Source organism: Motacilla alba, chromosome 2, assembly GCF_015832195.1.
Source record: "Motacilla alba alba isolate MOTALB_02 chromosome 2, Motacilla_alba_V1.0_pri, whole genome shotgun sequence".
Lineage (NCBI taxonomy): Eukaryota > Metazoa > Chordata > Aves > Passeriformes > Motacillidae > Motacilla > Motacilla alba.
Genome location: NC_052017.1, coordinates 100,439,226 through 100,467,000, shown reverse-complemented (window position 1 = coordinate 100,467,000; position 27,775 = coordinate 100,439,226). Strand labels below are relative to the sequence as shown.

The window sequence follows — 27,775 nt, the reverse complement described above, 5'->3', positions numbered from 1 at the left end:
TTAAATTACTTAAGAGTATTTTTTCTAATTAGGGGTATCAACCATTTAGCACTTTTTGAACAGAGGGCTGTTGATTTGCTGATTCTTTCTGTATTATGAGCTGTGAGATAATGGCAAGATAAATCTTTGTGGGTTTCCTCCTTATATACATATCTACATCAGAGCTGTGAAGTCAGAGGGGGAAGCTGCTATCACAGTACTGGCACAACACCGAGCCCTTCCCCAGAGCTAAATTCTGATGAGAAATCAGGCTTTGGGGATAAGAGTACCACAACAGTAAGAGGGCAGAGATGACTGAAGCAGGATCATAGAGTTCATCCCAGCAGTTAAAAAGAAAAAAAAATAAAAGGAGACCCCTTCCCTCCCCCCAGAAGTCTGCAGTCCTAAAGTGCAATTACTTTTGTGCAGTCGTGTCAGGCCAGGGATCAGACTGGATGAAGTTCAAAGCACAAACATCAAACGAGTGCCGTTCGGGATTCGAGGAGGAAGAGGGAAGTAAGGAAAAGAACAACAGTTCTCAGGCATTCAAGTGCATCAAGAAAATAAATGTCCTTTTCTGTCTGAAGAAAAACAACCCCCAGTCTGGTGGAATCCTTGCTTTGTAGTAATGAAAAGTAAGTTTTCCTCGCTTCTAGCTGAGAATGTCCCAATATGACACAGTACAAATAAACAACAAAGCAAGAGCTGGGGTGCTGGGATATTTTTCCTGAGCCCTGCTGCTATACAGCCTGATTTTATTCTCCTCAGGTGACTCTTCAGATCTGGGTACTGATGAAGCGCACTGAATTAAAGGCGTCTGGTAGGAAGTGGCTCTTTTCTCGGGTCGATCGGGGCTGGAGCCGTCGCTCGGTCTCTGGCCATTGTACAGCAGGTACCTGCCCCAGACATCCTGCTCCATCTTGAAGATTTCATACTCGGTGTGAGGTAGGCGGATGCCGAGCGCGATGCAACCGTTCGTGTGGGTGACGTCCTGCTGAACCCCAACCTGCCAGGATCCCTGTGCTCCACACTCATTCCCGTTGAAGACATTGAGCAGCGAGGCTGTGGATATATCCATGGGAGTGACCTTCATGTGATTCACTGTGAGAGAGGAAGAGGGGAGCTGTTAGCCGAGGGACAAAAACAAAAAAGCAAAGCCATCATGCAGTTGGGGGCACACCTGTTAAATCAAAATTGTCTCCCCTTGTTCCTTCTTAAATTAGTTTTTCACCAGCAAATCTAGGAGCATAGTTTTATATCTCTGTCTGTGCAAAAATTGCTTTTTGCAAAGAACAACTGCCCTCCAACTCAGTTGAAGAAAACCTGATGGCCACGTATCTCAGCCAGAGATTAAACAGAGCTTTTCATAAATTCCAGACAATCCTTCACAGATAAAGCCTGGTTGGTTATTCTAGGAGATAAGGAAAAGAGGAAACAATAAACCTTTACTCATGTTTTATTACTGTCTGTATTAATTCGTAAGTGGCGCATTTATAACATACTTTTCATCATGTCTTAATATTTGCTAGCTACCCTGTAAACCTAACAAAATAATTAGTTCCCACTGGGAAATCTGTAAAACAACACAGTTGCACTATCATCCTTTATTACCTGTCCTTTTTTGCATGAATTATAAAATATAGATGACCTACAGAAAGATGTTTTTTCTCATCTCTCAACATTGGCTGCAGCTTGCAGTATCAAATGTAAAACTGCTGCAGTTTCTTTAGTTCTAATCTGCTTGTATTTCAAAGGAGTTTAAGGCATATAAAGTTTCATTTTCCAGCCAAGTTAAAGAAGTTGAGAAAAGCCAAAATGAATGAGCCTGCAGAAGCTGAATAGAAATTTTTCCTGGTGTGTGCTTGACATTGTATATCAAGAAAAAGGGATCTGAATGGATTGGTGCTGACCAAAACAGAAGCAAATTACTATCCCTCATGCTTCCCAGCATACCAAAATCCCAAATTCTCTTGCAGATCATTTTATAGTAAGATTTGTTGTGAGCTTTTCCTGAGCTTTTATAAGCAGCCATTTGACTCAATGGCTCTACAATTCACATTATTTACTCTAGCTGGAGTAAAAGGTAATTTATAGAAATTGAACCTGAAAGTTTTACCTAAGCCAAATTAGTGACCTTGATCTGTAAGGTACGTTGGCACAACATAAACCAGAAATAAAAACTGGATTTCATGCTAGGAGCCGAACTGGGACATGCTGCACATGCAGCTCTAGAGAGCCAAAGTTCTGACAGGCAAGGGTATCTCCCACCTCCTACAAAAAAAATCTCAGATAAATAAATTATTTCTTCTAGTTGGAGGCTTTTCTAAATTAGTCCCATGCAAGATGCTTTACGCTTATAATGTGGTAGCTGAATTAAAGGAGAAGAGCCTACAGAGGGCTTGAGGCTATCAGAGGCTCCGCTGTGGCTGGTGCCGTGGTGGGATGTTGTGTTTTGGAGATGTTTGTTTGTGTGAGTGGCTCAGGCCCCTGAGCTCTTTCTAAGCAGGGTTCTATGGGGCTGTTTGCACAAGAAAGCTTTTCAGCCATGGGTGGCGTCAGCACCAAGAGCTGCTTTCCGAAGTACCCGATGGGTTTGGGTTGGATACGTTTTGTCTTTGCTCTGGCATCTTTAATCAGAGCTGTCTTTAGGGACGCCCTTATTTGCTTGAGGGCCCCTTGGGAGCACATGAAAAGATGCATGCTGCTGCTGCATCTGTCTTCCACAGAAAATTATTTATACTGCTTCAGATCTGAAATGCCTTCTGAAGATGCTTTTTTTCTCTCTACTGAAGGAGCCCTAGGACACAGATCTAACCACTTCTCTTAGAGGCTTGACGTCTGGCCACTGGACTTCAAGATCGCTAAGTAATGTGGAGTCTTATTTTCCTGTGTGTACTTAAAGACCTCTGCCTCAAATGAGTATTGCTTCAGTGGTGTGAAATGCCATGCAGCTGTATAATTTGGCTGGGCATTCACACAATGCCTGCAAACTTCCCAAGAAATAATGAACTCCTGAAAAATCCCAGAATGAAATCATCAGCAACCAAGTCATTATGAGCAAACTGCTCTGGTCTATAACTATATCCCTCCCCATTGTATCAAGCTACTCTACCTTTGAACACGAACTCCGTGCCACCCATGACTTTGGACGAGTGGACTCCCCGGCTGTAGCGTCCCTTGGCATAGATGGTGAAGGTGGGGTGCTTGCAGATGGGGTCAGAGTAGTGGTAGTAGTGGCCTTCCCAGGTGTTGTTGTTGTCGTGGAAGATGAAGTGCCGAGTCAGGAAGAGCACCTCCGGCCGCACCTCACAGCGCTGGCTCACCCACTCTCCGTGCAGCCCGATGGTCAGGTCCGCCTTGGGGGGCAGGATGGGTGGGTGGTGCTCATCTGAGCGGTAGATGATCCTGCAGGCGATGCACATGCGATCGTGGTTCTGAAACAAAGCAGAGAGGAACCCTCAGCAGGCATCACCTGGGATACAGGGCAATGCATCAGGCCAGCGTCTTCATGCCATACCAGCTCCACGTTTTAAGGAATGCATTGTCATTTCTGATCTTGTTAGTGGTACTATTTGGTTTTGTATTTGTAAGACTGCACAGCAGACGGGCATGAAAGAAATGAATTCTCTTGTCTGCATTCATCTGAAATTAACATTTTAGTTCAGGATCTAGAAAAGGCTGACTTTATCCTTCAAATCATAAAAGAAGCTAGCAGATGGTAATTTACTATGATAGGGATTTTGCAATGCTAGGGTCAGAAATCAATACATTTGCTGAACTCTTATTTATCTCTCTTTTAGTTGTTAACTTTAAGTACTGACGATAAATATGGGTGTTATAAGGACTTCTTTCTTTTTGGATGGCACCTTGGGAGAATAGTAACCAGTGATTTTTAAACTCTTTCAGCTTTGCTGAAACACTAACACGAGTTTGGGAAGTGTGTGAAATGGCTGGTTGCTGCTGGACATGGTGAAAGCTTTATGGCCCTCTCCAGCTGGAACAGGGTCCGTGGTACATGCCGAGCTCCAGGGTGGCTCACCACCGTGGGCCACGCAGCAGCCTCAAGCAGCCAAGTACTCCTGGCCCCAAATGTGAGTACCTGGGGTGTCTTAGGAGGGGACTGTAAGCTCCAAGTCTGTGGCAGGAGTAGAGAAATTTCAAGCTGAGGCTTCCACCTCCTGAGCAACACCAGTTATAACTACTTTGCATAGACCATTATTCTACATCCTAGGGACACAGAACAGCAGCAATTTCATTGATTTCACTATTGCTGAAAAGACTTTGGGACAGGGCAAATATAAACCCTGTTTAATATGTGCAAAAGAAATACAGAATATGTGTAAAAGAAATATATTGTGGGTGCTGTAAGTTGATTCTCTGAAGCTACCTACAGTCATTTTATTGGAGGAATTCAGGGCACTAATGAAGAGTGTGTGAACGTTACCTCTAAAGTGAGCCGGAGCTGCAGGCAGTGAGTGGAGAAATGCTGACCTCATAGCAGCTCATGTGGACTTTAAAGTAAGAGCAGTGAATATGAGCATTTATGTTACAGAGGGTGCTCAGAGAGGCCTCAGAAAAGAGGGCTGGAAAGGTATACGTAGAAAAAGTATTTCTGTAAATCTCCCAGATGGCTGCATGTTGAGCTTTAGCTCTTTACTCAGTGCACCTCAGGAAAACACCTCACAGCTTGGATGTGGTGGATGTGAGTAACCTGCCAGTGCATCTACCACTCTCCAGGAAGGATTGAGGAGAATCCTTGAGAAATGAAAGCACAGGATCTGTGTTGGTTGATCTGAACCACTGCTGGCCAACAGCTCTGCTCTGAGGAGGAAGGAGGTTGCACTTGGTGACCTCTCGAGGTCTTTCCACCCCTAAACACATGGTCTTCTGGAGACCACATGTGCTGACATGCTCTTAAAGTGGATGTAGTCCTTTCCCACTGTGGAGCTTGTTACCAAATTTTAAGATATGTTTTTTTCAGCTAAATTCTGCAAGGATATGTTTTTTTCAGCTAAATTCTGCAAGCAGGTTGAGGTCGGTCAGTACCTTAGTGAAATACAAAGAACATTTAATTGAGTAATTTAACTGCAACTGGTGAAGTTAGTGCAGATACATCCACAAAAAGTATTTTTCAATTGTGATAGAAATAATGTTTTTTTCTGGAGATGAAGATGCCAATGCCTTTTAACCACACGTTTCTGTCCTGCAATGGGGCAGACTGGCTGCACTGTTCCCTGACACATTATGGGCACTGATGACAGTAACTTAATGGCTGTGATTGCCCCACTTACATGAAGTGAAGCCAGAAAGCAAAAAAAAGACAGTGCTACAAAACTAAAAATAGCTTATATAAGTTGAATCCATCAATAGTAGGAGAGAATTTCTGCTACAGTCTCTTCTCTCCTGAGGTGAATTTGAAAGCTTCTATCATCTCCCAGAGGAGACCCTGGCAGAGCAGTATATTTGTTTGGTTTATATTCACATTTTCCTCCCAGGAGTCCATCCTCCACAAACAGTTTGTGAGCCAAGGCAATTTAACCTGGGAACCAATGATTTCTGTTGCTCTTGTTCAAAATCTGAAGAAAACCAAGCGTTTTCTTTTTTGGTCACCACTGGCCACCATTACACTGTGAGCAGAGGTGACTTCTTTGGCAAACTCCAGGAAGGTCCCTGTTAACTCTCTGTTACTTGCCTGTAGTTCACCTACTCTTTGACCACTGTGGTCCTGAACTACTGTAGCTCTGTGCAGCCCTTCTAATTCTGAAGACTTTGCATCAGCTGTGAGGGTCTGGCCAGCTGGGCTGCTAAGTAATGTCCAAACTGACAGCCTTCTAGTCACTGACAGCGTGCCCAAATGAAGGGGCTGAGGTAATCAGAAACTTTTTGCATCGAACTGTGAGTGCAGCAGGGAGAGGTTGGGGTGAAGAGGGAGGAAGCAGAAACATCCCTTTCACAGCTGTGAGACACCAGCTGGCTCCAGCCCCTCACTGGATGTACTCTGAATCCATTGCTTTCTTGAGACCAGCATTTGAATCGAAGCCCACATAAACCTTTTTTGCTGTGATACTATCTTTCACAACATTATAAACTTCTTAGTGGAAGAATATGCCACGTATAAACTCCCTCAGTGTGATTTTTTGCCCGAGTAATGCGCAAGAGAAAAAGTAGTTCTGTTATGAGGCAATTTGACTTAATTATGGAGTAATTTATGTTTAACAATTGACTATATTTTGCTCTTGCTTTTTTAGGTCAGCTGCTCTTGGATCTTAATTACACTATCTGAGGCTTTGCAAATCACTCCCTTTCCATGTGTTTCAGGGAGAGATTATTTTCTAAAAACAGGCATTCAAAGAAAATAGGGAACAGAGACAGAGGACGTTCGAGTCCAAACAGGATTAAGAACTCTCTAATAAAAAGCTCATTGGGGCATGACATAAAGTAAAATGCAATAAAACGAGCAGAGAACAGGATGAACATCGGTTCTATATTTTGATTCTCTTAGGTGCACAGTGCAGTATTTTTAATAGTGGGGCCTTGCTAGAAGGACTGGGCCCTAAAATAGCTGGAAGATTCCTTCTCATGATGGGTGGCTCCTTGCAGCTCTGCAGTGCCAAAGCCATAGTGACAATATTCCTCATCCTTCCAGGTGTTTCTTTAAAGCCAATTCCTGAACTAATCCACAAAGCCATGTGTGCCAAAACAAGCCTGAATTTCTGGCTGAAAACTCAGTTCTTGTAGCTGGAGAGAAAAAAGCTTAGGATCTAAAAATTCCCACCAACATTTTTTCTTATCACCCTGTCCTGCTGTCTCAGCTGAAGTGGTAATAAGACCAGAGAGCTCTGGAAGCCAAGCAAAGGGGATTCTAATTTAAAAAAAGCAAACAAAGATGAGGTTCCTTCATCTTTTTCCCAATTGCTATGGATAGTCAGAAACATAAACCCTCCCAGCACAATTTAATTTTCTCTTAAGTTCTGTGGAATTCTATGGCTGCCTAAGACTAATTATCTGACATTGGCTATGCCACATAGCATGTGACTTGGTCTGTCATGTTGTACCCAGCATATCCTTGTTGCAAGGAGACATGAGATGAGAGACCAGGCATCGGATTTCCTCAAGCACGGGCTCAGGCTTGAACTGTGCGTGAAGTACAGATCTAACCAGAACCCTGGGATGTTGTAGGGGCCAACAGCCACAAAAGCTGGGGTAAGAAACCCCTGCCATGTGAATGCACATATTATCATGAGGGGAAGTGCTGAAAAAGAGGGGGAAGAAAAGCCACACTCAGCTATGGCCTTCACACCTCTTGAATACCATGCATCAGGGGCAGGACTAGAATGAGTCATGCCTGGTCAAGGTGCTTTAAACCTCACCACCCAAGGAGACACAGTACCAAGTGTTAGTGTTAGTAACTAGTGCTCCCAGGATGAGTATAAATGGAAATTCTTGGGAGAACATCAATTCAAGGAAATGCTTCCAGCTCAACAAAAAAAGTTGGATGCCTTTGCTTCACATTGCCAAGGATCCAAGTCCACAGGAAGGACGCGTTTATGAATTGCTCAGGATAGTATCAGGCTCTCTCCTCCACCACTGTAGATAACTGCAGACCAAGACAACACTTTAAAAAACGACCACAAATTCTCTCCAGTACAAAAGTGATAATTTGCAGGCTTTGCATGACCTCATATGAAGCTGAGTTGACTAATGTGCATTAGCCTGGCTCTGGGGAGTTGACAAGCACGGCTGACATAGTTATAACTCAGCCTGCCAAATGGAATGAGGAAAAACGAAGATTTAGAATTTTAATTAAAAATCTTGAGGCAAGTAAAATGCTGGAGAGAGAGGAAACTCCTTTGCAGAGTTGTCAGATGGATATTTCTTTTGGTAGGGAACAGAGAAGCTGCAAGCAGGAAGGAGGGTGGAGATATGTTCAGATTTATCTGCAAATGCGTACCATATATTCTAAGATATTGAGGAATGGTTTTTATTAACTACTCTTATGAAGGGAAAGATAGTGAAGGAATCTCAAGGCACTACCATTACACAACTGTCTGATCTATGATGTTGATTCTGTTGCACAACCCTGCATAAAACTGAAATAAACAAAACCAATATGAAATGCAAAAGTCTTCTGGTTGCTCTTTTCTGGTATAAATGACTTTAGTGTGGGCAAAAGACAAGAACAAAGAGAAAACCGGACTTTTCAGATGAATGTGCTTGCATGTCATCTGTCCCATTGAAATGATACTAAATTATGGTGACATTAATGTTTTATGAAGTATTAACAAAAAAAAAAATTCCTGGAAAACCCGGAGGGACAGCTTGAATGACAATTTTCAAGAATAAAGTATTCCTAAATAAAGCTGCCCTACGTATTTATTATGTCCTTAAAAAGCATCCTATATAGCCCTCTAAACAATGCACTATTACCACTGAGTCTTCCCAGCTCTTTTACAAAAGATGAGGCCACTGTGCTAAGATGCCAAAGGAAGGTGTCAGTAGTTTAGATCCATATGCTGAGTTGACCTGAAGGCCTGGGCTAGGCTAAATAGTAAATTTTGATGCCTGGTGCTGCATTTGAGTTGTGGCAGGCTTTTACTGCAGCTGCAGAGCAGACAGTGCTAACTGCAGACGTGGCACCTTCAAAGGCGCGGGGCCACAGCCGACAGTGCTGCTGAGCACGGCAAGGGCCAACCTCAGCTAAAAGCTGCTTACTTCCTCATCTCTGTAGGGCACCACACACACTGTTATTGTTCATAAACCTGGAATTAACCCACTTGAGCATTCTTCTGAATATTCCTACCTTACTTCCCCTCATAATTTTTCTAACCAAGAGCCCTTTTCAAGTAATAATGGACAAAAGGCACCCTTCAAGTGTTGCCTTAATCTAGAAGTCTAGTGGCACTACGCAGGCAAACAAAGGAGTTTTGTCAGCTGAAACTGTACTTTTTGGTTGAGTTTTGCATATTTCTCTGAGATGCTTCACATCTATTTATTAACTTATGATTGCATTTCCCTGGGAGCTTCACAAGTACTTAGCATTCCCCTAGAGATGAAGTCACTGTGTTTCAAAGAGATGAAGACTCAAATTTTTGAAAATTGCACACTTTGCTTTTTCTTGGCTAAAGGAAAGCCCAAGCACCAGCCTCTCTCCGTACATTGAATCTGTACCAGCTGCAAATTCCAGGTGCTGCTGGAAGTCAGGTCCCAGAGGTAAATAAAGTTGTAATAGAGAATTGATTCATTAGTCACATTTTAAAGGGAAAACATCTTACTGAAAGAATGTGTCCAGCAACTGATTGAGCACGACAAAGAGTGAAGGTTATCCTAGCACTTTATAGGTTTATTGTGATGCTCCAGACCATGTCAGCCTTATTCCTAAGTAATGATCTAACCAGAATGACCGGTCATCACAGTCCTGCTCTGATATTTCCAGTTACTCTGTCACATGATAAAATAGCACAAGGAGTTCTTTGTTTACAAAGCAATATTGCTGATGCAATTACATGTGAAATAAGTCTCCCAGTACTGCTATTATACACATTTTCTATAGTTTAGAGCAGACATTTCTGAAGACATTTTCTGTACTGCACAGAGGACGAATACTGCATTCAAGCCTTCGTTCATGCTGCAAGTCCTTATATACTTTCATGATATTACAACAGATCAGGCAGCCTCCTTGGTGTTGTCCTAACTGGGAACATTTTGTGTAATATATGTGATGTGATGATGGCCAAGCAGTTCCCCCATCCTGCACTTCCCACCCCTGTGCTCTCTCATGCTAACTGAAGAAGCTCCATGTGTGACAGCTTGAATCACACGATAAACTTGCAATGTCAAGAGACATCAAAGATGTTAATCTCCATTCATCAGCCAGTCCTAACTAGTATCTTGAGCCAGGTTAGAAAACAGCCAAGATAAATATATATAGTGACCTATTCATCATCTGCACTCAAGAACTTCCATATATTTTACCAGAGGAATTTGTTTAAGGTATGTTCTTATCTAAGAGAATTCGTAAAGCCTTAAGAGATGACATATTATATGTTTTTATAAGCTCCCTGATTCTATATGAGCACTTGAGATACGGTAATCTGTGAATTTATTCAGATTTGTAGCTCAGCATAAAGCTGTCTGGTTTTTGGACAGCCCTTTTGATTTACCATCCCGTGGTGAAATCGCTGCAGGAATTTGGAAAAGGTCCAATTCTATTTGTTTAAAGTCCTGATCGTGTGGCTTTGGCATTCCTAGCATATCCAGCAATCATTTGTTTTTAATTACCATTCATTTCAACCACATAAGTAATGAATGTGGCTACCACATCCAACTTGCAGGCTGTGTAAACTCTTGGGTTGGGTGGAACTTTCTTCTATATAGAGGCTTAACTATAAATTTAACTCAAAATGTGAATCCTCTTAACTTATTTTAGGCAGGCCTTTATGAGTCTAAAATATAAATAAATAAAAAGGAAATGAAAAAAGCCTTAAATGAAAGATTCCACACAATACACCTGATTCACTTCAGAAGCAATTTCCTGGCCTCCCCAACCTCTTGGTATGACTGTAGAAACCTTAAAAAAACAAGTTGATTTAACGTTTCTATTTATTCATGGTGTCCAGTTTCCAGAGGAGTCTGTGACTTGTAGTTTTAAACTCAATTTAGCATTTAAACTCATTTTCAGCTGGGTCCCAGTGGAGCAACAATTAAAAAAGGAAAAGAGTTCAAAAAGGAAGGGTTATAACCTTTCAACGGTATGTTTGCCTGGACTTAAGAAAAAAAGGAAAAAAAGCACTTCTGTTACTATTCTTCCTGCATTTGGCAAACAGTGGGCCAGAATGCCTGTTGAGAACCTGTTGGTATAAGGATCTTCATGCTTAGGTGCAAACCAACAAACCCACATCCTGGAATCTTTCATGGCAGCTGAAGCAAAGGTTCATTTTTTATGGTATTGCTATTTATATCATGCTGAAAGCCTAGTACCAGCAGGCCCAGCTTCTCTTAGCTAACCTGTCTCAAGAAACACACCTCACTTATGCAGAATTTGGTCCCTTAAATTTGAGCATTGTATTTTAGAGCCACTATATTTTAGAGAGAAATAGGGATGCTATGATAGCAGAACACGCAGGTAGGAAAATCATTAACTAAAATTAGAGCAGGCCTGGACAACAATCTTAATTTTCTAAAGCTGTCTGAAAGTAGATCTGACTGCTCTGACTGTAATGAAATTACTACAAGGTGGAAGTGTAGGCATTTACTATCTTATATATCAGCCCAGAATAAGACATCTAGATTAGACCAGAAAAAATACTCAGCTACAGTGATTTAAATCAAGATTTTGTCTCTGTTTCAAGCAGTTGGAAAAAGATCTACAATGTTTTCTAGAACACATACAATATAACTGATGTCTGATAATTTCTATCTACAGATACCTGCAAGGAAGAGCTCTAGCAAAGAACCCTCACACCCAAGTCAGTAAAGTGAAAGTTGATGTGGTTAATTACAGAAAACCAAAATTTTGCAGAGGATTGTGCTGTGGTACATCTTCTGCTGCTGAAACTCTCTATTTTGGGAAGGTATGACAGAAGTTACAACAGTTTTCATAATGTTTTTCATAAAGCAAAACAGTTGACTGTGGATTAAAATGATCACTAGGCCAGGCTACAAAGCAATTAAAGGCAGTTCACATCATGCTGTGCTTCCTGCTATTGCTGATTAGCTGTAACTGATTTTTGAACCATTTGTGATGAGATGATTAAAAATGGTGGTAACCCATTAGGTGGAAGTGGTGCTGTGGCAATGCCCAGTTGGAGCACACTGATGGCAGCAGCACCGGGCAATGTGGTTCCAATTGCTGCCTGCCTTTGAAATGTCACCAGGAAAGATCTATAACAGCCTTCCTGCTACAGGCCATCAGTGTCTGTGCTTCCTGTTTGAGTTTTATTTAGCTTACTATGGGTTGATCAATTCCCGATGAAGCTGAGGGCACTTTGAGGCCCCTTTGAAAACTGAATTATCAAATGGAATTAAAGCCCCATTCAAAATTCACCTGTTTTTCATTTCATTAATGTGTGTGCCTATGTCTGGATCCATGATCTGTGCAGTCCATCAGTTTTTTTCCCTTCATGCTGCCCCTTCCATGTGTTTACCTTCCAATTTCCTTGTCTCCTCTTTAGGTTATGGATCATCCAACTTCCATATGCTGATATTCATATTTGATTTCCTCTCTCCCTGGTTCCCCTCACAGCTATAGAAGTATCCACTGATGCCTGTTCCTCTTCTGCTATCTCAGTTCTATATGAAACCTTCCTCTCAGCTGCTAGCCTACAGCCATGGTCCCAGCCAACCACTCCCACTTCTGCCTACAAGTCTTTGATTCCATCTTCAGAGTGGCCTTTGTTGAGTTTACTGCATGAGATTACTTTTTTTGCATATGTGCAATCACATAAACCGCAGTAAAGTTACTGTCCTCACAAAGTAAGTTCTGTTATCGTCTGTTAATTAAGGCTGTAATCAACCCCCTGTATTTGAAGTGCATGTAGATTTTAGGTTACATCAGTGCACTTACTCAGAAGAACTCAGTGATTTGGGCTTTGTCAGCAATGTCTTAAAAAGAGGACACACGCACACCCCCACACATGTACCTTGGCATTTTGAAGAGGAGGCTGGTAACTAGAGGGCCGATAGTATCTCCTCTGAGTAGCATCAGTGTGAATGTCTCCGAGGAATAGCTCCTCCACAACGTGGTCTAAATTGTGCAGGTACTGCTTCTCCACACGGATCAGCTGGAGCTCGTGCATGGCAAAATTCAGAGCTTTGGTGCATTCACAGCCGTTCTCTTCTCTCAGCAAATCATAGCTCACATCCTGCTCCCAGGGACTATCTTCTGGGATAAATCCAGGACACGTCTGGTTCACCAACTCACTTAATTTTTTGGCTACTGCTTCGTTGTGGCATATGATCTGTATGTTGCGGAGCTGATAGTCGGCCTCGGTGCCGCCCCGGATGATCCAGGACGCCTGGCGGAGACGAATTTTGCCACGTATGACTAAGGTGTAGATGGGGTTCGTGCAGCGATTGCCACCATAGTAGAACTGATAGGCCTTGAACGTGTTGTTGTGGTAGAACCTGTAAGATCTTGTGATGAACTCTGGGCCTGCTCTAACTTCGCAGCTGTGGGAGGAAAGAAGGCGTGGAAACAAAATTTTAGCAAGGTGGCACATCATGTACACTATGGGCAACATCACCCACATGGGTCCACAGAGACACCTGGGTGCTTAAATCCCTCCAGCAGAAGTAGGAGTAAATAGGAACTAGGCATCCATGGCCTGCCAATTATCCAACAATTCCCCCTGCTGCTATTAATACACTGCTTCATGGTGATCATATCTAAAGGCTTTATCTTGTAGGCTTAAATACTTTGAATCGTGTTTTGCTTTTGCCTTTTGTCTAGGGACCACCATGTGACTCAATTCTTTGTTGAAAATAGTAGCAGCTTATTAACATCTATTGCTTTCTTTTGCACGGTAGATTTAGCAGAATGACTGATAACATCAGAAAGTGAAATGTCATATGTCCAGGGAACAGCAAAAAGAACTGGCTTATAAGCTGCTCTAGAAGCTTCTCTGCGTAACTCCATGATCTCTGGTCAGCTATGGATATGCAGGATCATATCCTGAGCTTTTCCACTCAAAAATTCAACAGCGGGGGCAGTTAATGCAAACTTCTGATTGTTAATGCAAAACTTCTACTTGGCTTGAATTTGGACCATGCAATATTCAGGTTCTGTCAGTTCTTTCTCTTTCTTCCCAATGACCCCGCCCCCCCCCCCCCCCGCCTTTTTTTTTTCCTGGAAGTGTAAATGGTAGTTAAATTCCACTTCTTGTAGGAAGCCCTTCTGTGCCTTCAAACTTCTTCCCCTTGTCGCCTCTACACTCCTTAATATAAACAGAACTGTAGAATTGCTAAGGTTGGAAAAGACCTCTAAGACCATTGAGTCCAGCCACTAACCCAGCACCACAATGTTCACCACAAAGCCCCATCCCAAGTGCCACATCCACACATCTTTTGAACACTTCCAGAGATGTCAACTCTACCACTTCCTTGGGCAGCCTATTCCAATGCCTGACCACTCTTACAGTGAAGAAATTTTTCTTAATATCTAATTTAAACCTCCCCTGGTGTAACTTGAGACCATTTCCTCTCATCCTGAAATGCACTCCTTTGTGTTAAAAAACCCCAGTCTTTCCTACTACAAGTCACTTCCAATGAGCATGTGAATATTGCCTGCTGAGACACAGAAAGCAAAACAGCTCTCTGAAATACAAGTTACCAGGTATAAAGAGTAGCAGAACTAGTGAAATACAGCTTCTTAATTTGTTTTGCTAATGAAACTTGTGTTAGACCCATGCTCTGAAAACAAGAACCCGTTCAATGGATCTAATGCATGGAGACAAATATAGTACAATGTTATGTTTGAATGAGCATCCATTTTGGCAGCTTGGTAGGCTCCTTCCTATTAAGAGAGATTTCACAGCATGCTGTTTAAAATCCAGACAATAAATTGATTCATCAAGACAGCTTTATGGCACGCTATTTTAATGTACATAATGCTGCTTCTTCTCCTTTTATGCATAAACGTATTGAGAGCATCTGGAATTTAGAGCATCACCATATTGAAAAAAATATTTCTCTTGTTGAAAGTGGGGATATTCATCCTTCCCTCTCTGCTTTTTTACCATCTTCTCTTCCCCATCCCAAGCATCTTGTTTTATCTTTCCTTACCCAGTAGAGACCCAGTGGCCCTCAATATTGGGAGGCATCTGTACGGTGATCCGGGCTCCATTGTGAAGGTGTTTCAGCATATGATGGCACTGTGACTCCTTGAAAGCTCTCCAGGCACTCTTCTCCAAGGACCGAGGATGGGTGCTGCTGTCTGGGTGCAGAAGAGCAGAACCTTCTCCCAGCCCTGTGACAGAAAGTGTAAATTACATCATGAGACCTTGCTGAGTAGGGCTTCAGTGTGATAAAGGACATTGAGACCATCTTGTGTTGAATGACACTTGTTCATATTGTTATGTGTCTGGGCAAATACTGTTGACATTTATTTTCTCATCTGAAAACAAACAAAAAAAATTATGGGAAGCTCTTCCTTTCTGTCACACCACTCATAATCCACTATATAAATTTATGAAATAAACAGGGGAAAAGAGCGCAAAGTGAAATGTCGTGTTTCCACACCCAGGAGATGTGGCTCTGAAACGGAATTTTATAGACACCTCTGTAATCTCTGGTCAGGACAATCAAAAACCTAGACTTTCAAACTTTCAGAAAGTTGCGTCCAGATCCGGACACAAACTTTGCGGTTTCAGCCCACCTCTAATTTGAACGCTTCTATAATAAACTTGCAAATAAAGACTACTCTTTAAAGTCAAGGGAAAACAGATATTAAAAGCAAAGCCTCTGCACACAGGAAGCCTCTGTGATGACTGAGGTGGTCAATTAAAGGCAGATCCTTCTATTTTTATTTTAAAGGGGAAAAGGAATTTCAAAAGCTAACTTTATCCCCAGCACACAGTAATTTTGGTTTCTAGTAATGTATACATACAAAATCTACCAGCATGCTCTCTACACAGTATTAATTGAACAAAATGAATACATAGCTTCAAAAGGAATGTGCCTTTACTCTTTTAGACACAGTCTGCTCCTAGATACATTGGAAAACACGGATCAAAAGAAAACCCCACATCTAGGGGTTAAAAGGTGACAAACATGAACCTTACATAACGTGTTGGAAACTGTATTACATTGCCAGAAGGAATTTGAGCACCAGAGGGCTACAAAATGGATAAGGAGTGGAGTGAAGGGGCTGTTTGAGTGCCTGGGTAGTCGGGGCAGCCATCGCAGGAAAGGGACGTCTCACTGTAAGATGCTTCCAGGGGCAGGGTCTGGGATTCGTCTCCATATTTTCTGCTGCCTTCTCAGCTGACCTGGATAAGAAATGGGGCTGTTGGGGATCACCAGTGGGAACCACCCAGTACAGGATCCTATGCTTTATGCCCCAGGCCCCATCTGACATTTGGGCACATGCCTAGTGTTAGGTAGACATTTGCTTAAGCCTTTCCCACTTCCTATTAAAAAGAAAAAAAAAAAAGGAGAAAAAAATAAAAGAAAAAGAAAAAAAAAGGGGAAAAAAAGTGATTCATTATGTTGGCTAGGTCTTATATCTTCTGGAAGAAACTTGGGTAACACCTGGGAAAATGGCATTGCCAAATTTATAAATACATGTCAACCATTTAAAACCAGCAATTCCTCAGCTAAACAGAAGCAAAGACTTGTCCAGGAAACAGGGTAAAAAATGATCAGAAAGAATACAGTAAATACCTTAACCTGAACAGCGCTCACCATTGAACAACACCAGGATTTAATGAGATTAATGACTACAACCTCACAAAATCTTTTCTGGAAAATCTGATAGCTTCATTATGTTGTAGGTTACAAACAATTCTTCAATGTGAACGAGAATTTATGGCCTAGCTTTCTATAGGGTAATAAATACTAGGGATGCTTTGATATTTGAGCACACTGCCTGAGATGGCCTTACAGAAGCCTGATTTTCAGGGGTTCAGTATTTCTCCCTTTCTGGAAGTCAGAGAGTTCTCAGGTGTTTCTACATTGCTGAGCAGAGTCACTCATGCTAGCACCAAACAACTCCCACTCTGCAGCCAGAAATGGTATAGCCATGACAGGGTGATGCTCTGCTTGAACTGACTACATCTTTGGAGAGGCAGGATTGACTAGGTTGGGTCAGCGCTTCATGTCCATGCAAGGTACATGGCAGAGGTTGTAGCCACCAGTGCTATCTTTCAACATGGTGTCTCCTGCTGACAAATTATCTCACACTGAAAAAAGACTTTGAAACCTCACATTTCCTTTTGAAGTTGTTAAACATTTGAATTTTGCCATCAGAAGAAGGGTCTGAAATTGTTCAGCTGGTTATTTTCAACACATATTTATTGGACCACTTGCTTTTATGCAGTTGTATTTTGCCTAGTTCATGTCATATGACTCATTAATACAGATGCATTTAAAAATGATTTATTCATTTAGACATACTTGGGGATTTAATTTCTTCAAGCAAGAATCCTTCTTTGGGAGGACACCATCATGTATGTGCACATATCAAAGAAAAAAATGCAGTAACCACATCAGACATTCCCAATTATTCCCTGAAGGAAATAATGAAAAGAAGAAGTTTTTGAAAAGGAGTCAAATTTTATGTGGTATTATACAGTGTCTTCTTTGATACAGCTCAGAAGCAATTGTGTCTCAGCTCTCCATGTCACATGAATGTAGTTCTGCCTGCAATTTGTAAATGATAAACTGCAGCTAGGGAATAGCAGGGAGATTTGCATCGACAGGCCTAGAGGAAAGAGAGTATTTGTTTGGGACTCTATCCATCCACCAACTGTGACAAATGAAGGTAAGAACAAATTCAGGTAATCAAGAGAGGCATGAGAACATTATGAAGGCTGCAGAGACACAGGGAGAGATGTAGGAAACACACACATATGGTTTGAGTTGGAAGAGACATTAAAAATTATCAAGTTCCACTTTCCCCTCACCCTGGGCAGGGACATCTTCCACAGGACCACATTGGTCAAGGCCCCATCCAGTCTGGCCTTGAACACTTCCAGGGATGAGGCATCCACAACTTTCCTACGCAACTTGTTTCACTGCCTCATGACCCTCCCAGTAAAGACTTTCTTCCTAAAGAAAGAAAGGATTAGATTTAGATCCAATCCAAAACCTGCCCTCTTTCAGTTTAAAGCAGTTCCCCTTGTCCTATCACATGTCTTTGTAAAAAGTCCCTCTCCAGCTCTATTGCAGGATTTTTTTAGGTACTGGAAGGTGCTCTAAGGTTTCCCCAGAGCCTTCTCTTCTGCAGGCTGAACAACTGCAGTTCTATCAGCCTGTTGCCACAGGAGAGGTTTCCAGCCCTCTGAGTATCTTTGTGGCCTCCTTTGGACTTGCTCCAGCATATCCACGTGCTTCTTATGCTGGGGAACCCAGAACTTGAAGTGGGATCTCACCAGAGCAGAGCAGAGGGACAGAATCCCGTGCTTGCCCTGCTGCCCACTCTGCTTTGGATGCAGCCTGGGTTGTTTGGCTCTCTGGGCTCCGAGTGCACATACTGAGCTTCTCATCAACCAACACCTCCAAGTCTTTGTCCTTGGGGCTGCTCTCAGTAATGCTAAACACCATCACAGGACCAGAATATCAGAATATGAAATACAGAATGAAATTAAGAGACAACATTGGGACCTATACCTATGTTTGCCTTGCTGGAGCAAGGAAATACTTAATTTAGTGCAAACTTCTTCCTTACGAAGAAGTAATTTCAACACTTTTGTAGTTACTGACATATGCCTGTAGATACAACTACCACACAAAGGAGATGTAACTTCCCCTTGTACCATCTGCAGGTCAAACACTGAGACCAGTTATATGCTTCCCACACAGAGCAGTAAATCAAGCACCATCTCCTGTGTTTTTCCCCTCAGCAGGTGCTCAGAGGCAGTGCAGGGCCCTCCTGCTCCATCCTGGCAGTGCACACGAGGTGTTCTGCAAAACGAGGAACTGCAGGGATGATTCACTTATTTTAAAAGATCCATTTGACCATGTTAAATGAGACATTGCTGGAAAGGCTCAAGGTTAAAACATGCATTCACAAAACTGGAAAAAGAATTTAATGAGTCTTTAGAAGCCCACTTTGGATAGTAGATGCAGTTGCAACATAGTTGGAGCCATTACTTTCATTCAGAGAGATCCAAGTCTGCTATTCTCTATAGCACTGACAGATGGTAGGCTTCAGTATCTCCATGACTGAGTATCTCAGACTCAACTGAGAATATTTCAGACTCCCTCTGACTGACTGACTGAATTTTTGTGTGTTATAAAGGAATATTACCCACTTGTTGAAAAATAGAAACCCAAAATCCACCCACTATGTTACTACTCAAAAGTGTGACAGAATTCAAATAAACAAACAAAATGTTTATTTTGTAAAATTGCATGAGACCAATAACAATAATTTTGTGAAGCCTCTGGTTGGCTCTCGCTTTAGATTGGTATGATTGTATCCCCCACCCCATAGCATTTGTTTTCACAAAGGAGCTAGTCCAAAAGGAAAAGGAAAATTCCAGAATCCACTTGAAATACCAGGTGGCAAAACAAAAGCATGTTATGATGAGCTGATATCCAGCTTCCCTTTCAAAATCAAGCCCTAGCAGTGACACAGCTTTAGCATGAGAGGTGCTACAGCTCACTCGGGATCCCCGTCCAGACCCTCAGAGATCACACAGATCTTGGAGGGCCTGTGATCTCAGATCACACTTTACAGGATCCAACATCCGTCTGAGTGGGAAAGTGGAGCCTGGACAGCTGCCATGCCAGTAAGACGTGGATAGGAGCATGCACCACACCAGACAGAGGGCTTCAGGCTCTCATGTTGACCTATAAACCTGTATCTGATGTGGAAACAACCATTCAAGATAAAAATAATTGTTAAGGGAAGATAGGTTACTTTCAAGTTCTTCAAAGATTTCTGCACACAGCTGCAAGTAAAATACAGATCTTAAAAGGGCAATCTGTTGGCAGCCCATTACCCAAACGTGTTTCAAAAATGGTTATAACAAAGCTCTCTGCCAACATTTCTGAAAAAAACTGCAAGCTGCTAGAATGAATGTTTTGGTTTTCTGAAAAATAGCATGCAAATACTGTACAATTGCAACAAAGATAATACGTGGAGTTGTGCTTGAACACAGATAGTTTTAATTTAATTTGTGCCTCAACACCCAGGCCAAATTCTGTTCAGAGCTACGCCAGACTGCTAAAGCACAAGGCAAATAAACTGTTTAGATTTTATCAGTTTAATGAACGTCTCTACCAGAATCTAAACCACGGCTTCGAACATGTCCAAGTGTAGTGCTTTAAACCAGTCTCAAAGCTACCAGGTGTTCAGCAGGTTCATCCTTTGCTAGATCATTGAAGAGATGTTACCTCAGAGTAGGACTCAAACCTGGCTTTAGACTGGGATTGCTCAGCAGGAACCACTTAACTTTTTTTTTTCCCTAATTCCTAGTGATGTAAATACAGAAGAACAAAATTTTATTATGAAGTAAAACAACCTCGAGTGATAGCATAAGTTCAAAATAAGCAATGGCTTCATCTCTGACAGAAACATTTTAACATTCATGCTTTACTCCTGCAGCAATCTCTTTTCAAGTTAGAACTTGTCTGAAACTGGAAAAACCTTACAACAGATAAAGAATAATTGGCTGGATTAACTTTATAGCTCTCCTTATCTGGGCAGTTGCCCCGCACAATTAAATAAATAGACATTTGGATTATGCTCTTTCTTGATGTGGGATAGTGTCAGATAATGCTTATGACAGGCTTTTAGCTCCAGTGCAGGCTTACATAATTGCCATGGAGAATATAATGTCCTGTTACCAAGCCACGAGCTGTGTTTACCAGTGTTTTCCCTGCACTTGAAACTTCAAAGAGTCCTCGCAAGACTGGGGCCCAAATTAGCTACTACAAACAAAAGGGTTGGGAAAGGAAAGCTGGGTTTTATGGCCAGGGAAGCAGACAGGACAATGACTTCCTTTCACATGTATCTGTTGCCTCTCTTGTGAACACAGTTTCCAAGTGCAGCTTTTGAAAAGAGGCAAAATGAACACTTCAGAGCATGGAGGATCCTGAGGAGGGATCCAAAGTATGTCTACATGGGACAGCTAAAAAGTAACCCCCTCAAAGCTGACAGGCCCACATGGAGGTCCCCTGTTACCCTATAGCTTGGTCCTCATTCAATGCCCTCTCTTGGAAGAGGTCAGAGAACCAAGAGCCAAGCAGTTACACAGCCCATAACCTCCGCTTAGCTGAAGTTCTTAATTGGGATGGCTGCTGCTATGTGTGCAAGGTGAAATGGCACTGCCCAGAGTGAGAGTTTCTTTATGAAGCCCTGAAGGGTTAAAGCCCATCTTCCTTCAGGGCAGTGGGAACTCTGCCCCTGACAGGAATGGGTGCAGTGCTGAGATGTCTGTGTAGTTCAGTATCAACGGTACTTTGGTCTTGCCCTCTTTGCAAGAAACATCTGCTCTCTGTCAGAGCATCTGCTCCGTCCTGTACCCACACCTTGGCACTGGGGTTTATTCATGCAGAACTGCCTCCAACTTCCCTGGGACTTGTGTCCAGGTGAAGACAGCACCAAACAAGCTCACTACATATAATCCTGCCCTCTATCAGCCCTAAATAATCACCTCACTAATGAAATACTACCCTTGCCTTGAATAGCTGAAGGTATTTGCCTCTAGTGTGGCTGAGACAACTTTTGGGCCCCATTGTGTGCCAGCCTACTTTCTACAGACACCCCACAGAGCACAAAAAAGCTGCCCTCTCTGTTGATGACATCAACATCTTACCACTGTGTTAGCCCACAGTCAAGCTACAAAAATAAGTGAAATGGAATTTACGCTGACAAAATCGTGAATAAAATTTAGTCCATCTTCTAACTCTCCCTGCAAATTCTCCAAGTCCTACACTAAGCAGTGTGTCTTCTCATCTTTTTATTGTCTTGCAGATTTTGAAATGAATTATTTAACTGAGGAAACAGATCACATATGTCTCTAGCACAGAGCACAATATATGTTCATTCTATGGCTATGGGTATTTATATCTCCTGATGCATTTACTTATTATTTTCCTGAAAAAGTTTTGAAATAAAACACTACTATATAACTAATTTAAGCCACACCATCAGAGAACTAATAAAAGCATGAACAGTTCTGCTCTGAAAAGCCTATCAGTCTTGTTTTCATCATCTTTATTAGTACCATTTCCATGATGTTATCGACTAATTGTTTTAAAGTTTCTAACTCATTACTCTAACAGTAGCATAATTAGAAATACATTAAAGCTTTTTTTGACCATCTGTATTCCTATAAAGAAAAGGTTATGTTTACAAAATAAATTAGCCAAATTTGTTTTGAACCCACTTGAACGTAGCTCTTATTATTCAGTTTTTTTGGACTTGAATGATCTTAGTGTTTGACATCTGAAACTTCTGTGGCTTTTTGTGTAAGCAAAGAAAACAGTGATAATGGACAACTTCCAGCTGCAAACCTTTTTTTTTTTTTTTTTTTTGGTGACACTGTACATGTACAGGTTTTATTTTGATTAATGAAGACTAGTTTTTCCAAATTTCAACTCAGTGGCGTTAAAGTAGGCATTTCTTAATGTATTGAAAGCAGAAGCTTTAGCCTTACAGGACATTTTAACTTGTGTCACAAAGCTTTAAGCCCTAAAAAGCCTCAACCACCCACCCACACTCACTCACTTTTAACCCTCGAATTGCCATATGCAATAGAAATCCAGAAAGAAAACACTGCATGCTGCAAAGAGGCTTAACACTGCAGTCCCCTGGGATTGCTGGTTATTCTTACACATTAGCAATTTGGGATAGCTGTGGATTGAAGGATGCTTCTCCTGACTTTATGGCATGGACAGAAAAGCTCTAGACCAAGTTAAAGCCAACAGGGTAAACACATTTCCATGGGCTACATTTCAGTGCCACTGATAAAATTTTCAAGTTTGTAAGAGGGCAGTAGTTTCCAAACTCTTGAAACTCTGATCCAAACTGTGAACTGCTACATTACCAAGGTACTTGTCTTCACATACAAGGCAGCGAGTTGTATCTTTCTACCAGAACTTAGGTTTATGTTATTTGGTGAAATATAACTGCAGATGGAAGAAATGGATGACATTCCTTCATCATCCTCTTTTGGCAGCTGCTGTTTTGATCTGATCACTGGCCCTGATTCGTTTCCTGCTCCAGCCAGCATTCAGCTCTGCTCTGTAATTCCAAGCAGATGAGCCAGGGAGTCCAAGCCTGCAATTACACCTCCTCTCTTTACCCTCTAACTTCAAGTCTCCCATTTCAACTTTTACATCTCAGATCACAGAGTTTAAAGAACACCTCTGGCGTCCTGTCAGGTCTGGCTCAGCTAAACATGTTTCTACGCTCTCCGGATCTCATAGCTGAGCTATGAGAAGAGTATAAACCCCCTCCTGGGGATCAGAGCCTCCTACTCTTTCTTTCTCTAAACAAAATATACCATCAGAAGCCCATGCTCTTTATTATTTATTAAATACCATAGTGTGTGCTTAGCACTTGTACAAACACAGAGACAGACAATCCCTGCTTCACAAAATCAACCCCAGGAATAGCTTTGAAATCCTTAACCCCAGCTCACAGATCTCCCACTGAATCCATGTAGGTCACTTGCATTTTAAAAGTTAAAAAAATTCCTCTTTTTACAACTAAGCTTGAGGTCCTCAGAAATTTAATTGACGGACTCTGGATGCTACAAAGGACTTCAGAACTGGGAACACTCCCCAAAATGATGCTGTAACCGAGTAGCTTGAGTCGCATTTTCAGAAGGCTATCATACCCAGATTTTTCAAATCTGGCTGCCAAATGTTAGACATACCTAAGCAGCTCATTAAACTGCCTCCTTTTCAGAAGTTTCTCTTGAAGAACGCTGGCTTTCTGAAAATATGAGTTATCCGTTTAAAGGCCTAAAAATGAATTTGGAAGCTAAATTTTCAGTTTAAATACGCTGACTTTTCTCACTAAAATTTTGCCTACTGTGCAGTTTCAGAGAACTGTCAGTCCAGGGTTAAACTGTGAGGCTGTCAAAGCACGACTGTGTGTAATAACACCCAGAATTTTTGTGCTCAGCAGCAAAAAAATTTTAGTCGCGCACAAGATCCGGAGCTGGCACACTTTGCTACCGAAGGCTTCCCAGGTAACATCTCCACGCCAAAAACCGCTTCCCGATAAGAGGAAGAACGCGGGCCCCGCAGGGTGTCTCGGCCAAACGCGCCGGAGTTCGGCAGCGCCAGCTCTTGCCGGAGGTGAGTAAAGAAACTTTGTGTGAGGTGCCCGGACCAACTGCTCCATCCAAGGAATCCCAGGGTGCAACACAATCCGCCGACACGCACTCGGCAGCGGGGCGCTTTCGGCGTGGTTTTACCCACGCCGGCGGCTGCCGCTCCCACGCGAGCTGCGCAGGGGTGCCGCGAACGCGGGGGTCAGGCAGAGCCAGCGGGGGCTTCCCATCCTCTGCCCCGGGCAGGCGGGACCCAGCGTCCGCGGCCACGACGGGGGAGCGCACCCACTCGCGCCCCTCTGCCCCTCCAGAGCGGCTCTGGGACCCCCTCTCACCCCAGCCGCTTTCCGGGGCACCCCGCGATCCGAGACCCGCCGGCAGCCGCGCCGGCACCGCACTCACCGTGCAGCAGCAGGGCTGGGAACAGGTACCGCATGAGGTACGGGGCGGACATCTCCCCGGCTCGCAGCGCTCCACGCCCGCTCCTGCGCTCCGGCCGCCGCCACTCCCGCCGCGCCGCCCGCGCCTCAGCGCCGCCGCGGGCAGCCCACGGCCCGGCGCTGGGGGGCAGGCGGCTGGCGGGCCGGGGGCCACGGGCACCCTCCGGGGCCGCCGCCGCCGCCGCCGCCGCCGCTGCCGATCCTCAGGGCTCCCGCCCCGCACGCCGCCCACCCGGCAGGGCTCCGGCTCGGCCGCCGCCGCTCGGTGCCCGAGGATGCCCGCACCGCCGCTGCCGCGTCCCCGCTCGTCTCCGCGCAGCGCGGCGACGGCTCCGCTTCATATTTCCCCTTCCAGCAGGAGGAGGAGGAGTGGTCGGGAGGTGGGGACTCCTCCCGGGGCGGGAAGGGGGCGGCCCCGCCGCTGGGCTGGCGGCAGCGCCGGAGCGTGCTCCCACGGCGGGGGAAGGGGCGCTCGGGACCTGCCGGGGGCTCCGCGGGGGCGGGGGCGGCACGGAGCGGACACCGCGCTGTGTGGGCACCGCGCATCCCGGGGCTTTGCCATCGGGAGGAGGATGGGATGTGCACGTGGCGGGCTGGGCATGGCGTGGGAGAGCGGGCGCTGCTGCTCCGTCCTCCCGCGGCTGCGGGCACGGAGGTGCCGGCTGGGCTGCGGCTCTCGGGGCCAGAATCTCTGTTCTCTGGGGGTGCGAAGCGGGACTTCGCCGTCGCGACCGTAAAGTGAAGAGAAAGAAAGTTGGTGTGCGTCCTCTCTTGGAAAGGATATCTCTGTGTAGTTACTGCTTTCCATGTAAATCCGGCGTTTTATAAACTAAAAATGCATGTCAGGGATGCTTTTGGTGCTGCACTCTCCCGCACAAATTTCCCCACGTCTCTTGTTGATTAGTTTTGCTTTTTTCTCTAGCCTTAGGCCCTGGTCATGCAAACACGCAAGGACTTAATCTACCTGTGAGTGACTCATGCCTGAGTTTAATCACAGGACTTTTCGTTTGTGATGTCCTCTGGATAGGGATGTCATATTTTCCAGTTTGTGTTTGGTCTTGTGGGCTCAGCAGTAGAGCCTCATGGCAAAGAATGTGTGACAAATTGGAGGAAATGTTGAGAAAATCAACATAACTACGTTTTGAACAGCTTAACTGGGCTAAAGTGTTTACACGCTGCGTGCTTTAAAAGAAACACAAACAATGTTGATTCCTTCCAAGTCCCTTGAGAGGAAAGAATAAACTTAATCTTCCTCACTTATATAGGGAAGAAACTGGGACAGGAGCAAGTAAGTGGTGAGTCAGAGTCAGTGCTCTGGTGCCTTGGATTACCAGGGTTACGCTTGCACCTTTTCACAAATGTCTTTCCAGCCAGCAAGGGTGGTTTCCGGAGCAGTTGGTGGTGGTCTGTGCACGCCTGTAGTGATCAGATATCCTCTCAATGACCTGGATAGATGTGGACAGAGAAAGGCAACATCCTGCAAGAAACAGGTGTCCATAAACATGATCAAGTAACACTGGGTAAGGCTGTAAAAATGCCTTTACTCCATGATGGTTGCTCATCGTCTTCTCCTGTAGTTGCGACAGAGGTGTTTGCCAGGCGAGCGTGTGAAGGGAGATGATTCATGCTGTAGACACAGCGCATTGGGAAAAATGTTGTGTATCCAGGTAAAAATTCTGATTTTGCCACTTGTAACAATCCTACAATAGCAGAGACACCCAAGTAATTTTTCTTTATCTGCAGGTTCAGTAAGTGAGTCAGATACAATGAGCAAGGAAAACAACAATATCCACTCAAAATACAGCACAAACATCTGCATTTCTGAATCTTGAGGACCTGTGATGTAATTCACATCTATGTCTGCTGGTTGCTTCCCCTAAGAGAAGTCACTGTCAGGGTTATCAGTAACATAATGCTGGGTGTGCAAATGGGTGTTGGAAGGAGAAGGGAAAGGTGATGTGTGTGGGAAAGTGGATTGTTGGTTGAACAGGTAATTAACTAAGGGATCCTGCCTGGTAGAAGAAGCCAATATGAAGAGTCTCATGTGTTTGGCACACACATGGGTAATATGACGTGTAGGAAGTCTCCTACTGTAACTTCTGCTATTTACCTGAATATGAAAGGCAGGCCAGTGTCACTGTGAGCAATAATGAAGGATTAGGAGTTTTGAATGTAATTGCATAAAAGCAGCAACATCTAAAAGGTGTGGCTTCTTATAGGCACAATCTGTTTTACCATCCCCAGATCGAGCAACATAATAATTTGCAAAAAGTTGAGGCTGAGAATCGCCTGCAAAAAATTATTTCTTACAAAAGGCAGCTATCCCAGAAGGTCATGGTTTCTCCCCTGGGAAGTGACAGCCCCCCATGGCAGCAAACAGCTTTTCATAAGAGGAAAGGGCAATGCCTTCACTGCTCCACTGGACAACTTTGTAAATTTGGCTCTGCTTGTGATTTACTATCAGTGCAGCTTCAGATGTGGTAATGAAATCAAATGAAATCAATACCCAGTGAGTTCAGATATGGGAGAACTTACAAAAGACAGCACAAACTATACTTCCTTTTTTCTTGTCTTCTTTTTTCCCTTAACTTTTTGTCATTTTAAGGCTATGTGTTTTATCAGCCCGATGCATGTTATTTTTCTTTAAATATATCCAGTCCTACTTGTTTCATTGCCATGTCCTTCTTCAAAATGTGCTGTAATGGGAAGCAGTGACAAATAACAGCTCTCTGCACTTTGATCTAGGCAGCATGTCACATCAGTACTCATTAAAAATGGCATTAACCAATCCAACCATGACTTTCTGAAGTGGAGTTCCTGGGGTGTATACCTAATTTAGGTATAATGTAATATCATTCACAAAGCCATTTCTCACGCATATTCTCAAAAATACCTTAGAGGTCAAGGCATTTCAAAAAGGAAGTTGTCAGCAGAAGTTTGCACAGAAAGGAGCTGTTTTGAAACAAAAAAGCCAAACCCCAAACCTGATGGGAAATGTACTTTGTGGCTGAGGCCCTCTGCAAAAAGTATTAAAATAGGAGGAAAACTAACTTGTTGGACTTGTTGTGTGACACTTCAAAGATCTAGGCATATCAGCATAGCACTTGTCTAGGTAAAGTGCCGACTGGTTGGCTGGCGGCCAATGCCAATCTGGTGGTGAAAGATACTTAAAAGAGGGAGAGGATGGGAAAGAATGGAGGCAGCGAGTGTGTGGGACACTTTATGCTATTGAGAAGAATAGGATGGGGTAGCACAGCTAGGATTTACTAATGGCTATATTATGTTTTTAAAAAGAAGGGACGTGAAGATTTATTGAAAAGGAGTGGAGTGACTAATTCACAAAGAATCAAGCGTCTGTCAGATTTCTGTGAGTTGCCCATGGCAAATTAATCAAAATAAGTAGAGAGA

At 43.4% G+C, this 27,775-nt stretch overlaps 1 protein-coding gene across 1 annotated transcript; it reads right to left on the bottom strand.

The window, feature by feature from the left end:
* Nucleotides 1-24,709, bottom strand: APCDD1 (APC down-regulated 1). Its single transcript, XM_038128623.1, has 5 exons — nt 24,330-24,709; nt 14,758-14,941; nt 12,618-13,146; nt 3,092-3,413; nt 1-1,080 (listed from the first exon to the last, which is right to left on the bottom strand). Exons 1-5 carry the CDS (start codon nt 24,379-24,381, stop codon nt 632-634), a joined length of 1,536 nt encoding a protein of 511 aa, XP_037984551.1. The 5' UTR covers nt 24,382-24,709; the 3' UTR covers nt 1-631.
* Nucleotides 24,710-27,775: the final 3,066 nt, after the last annotated feature.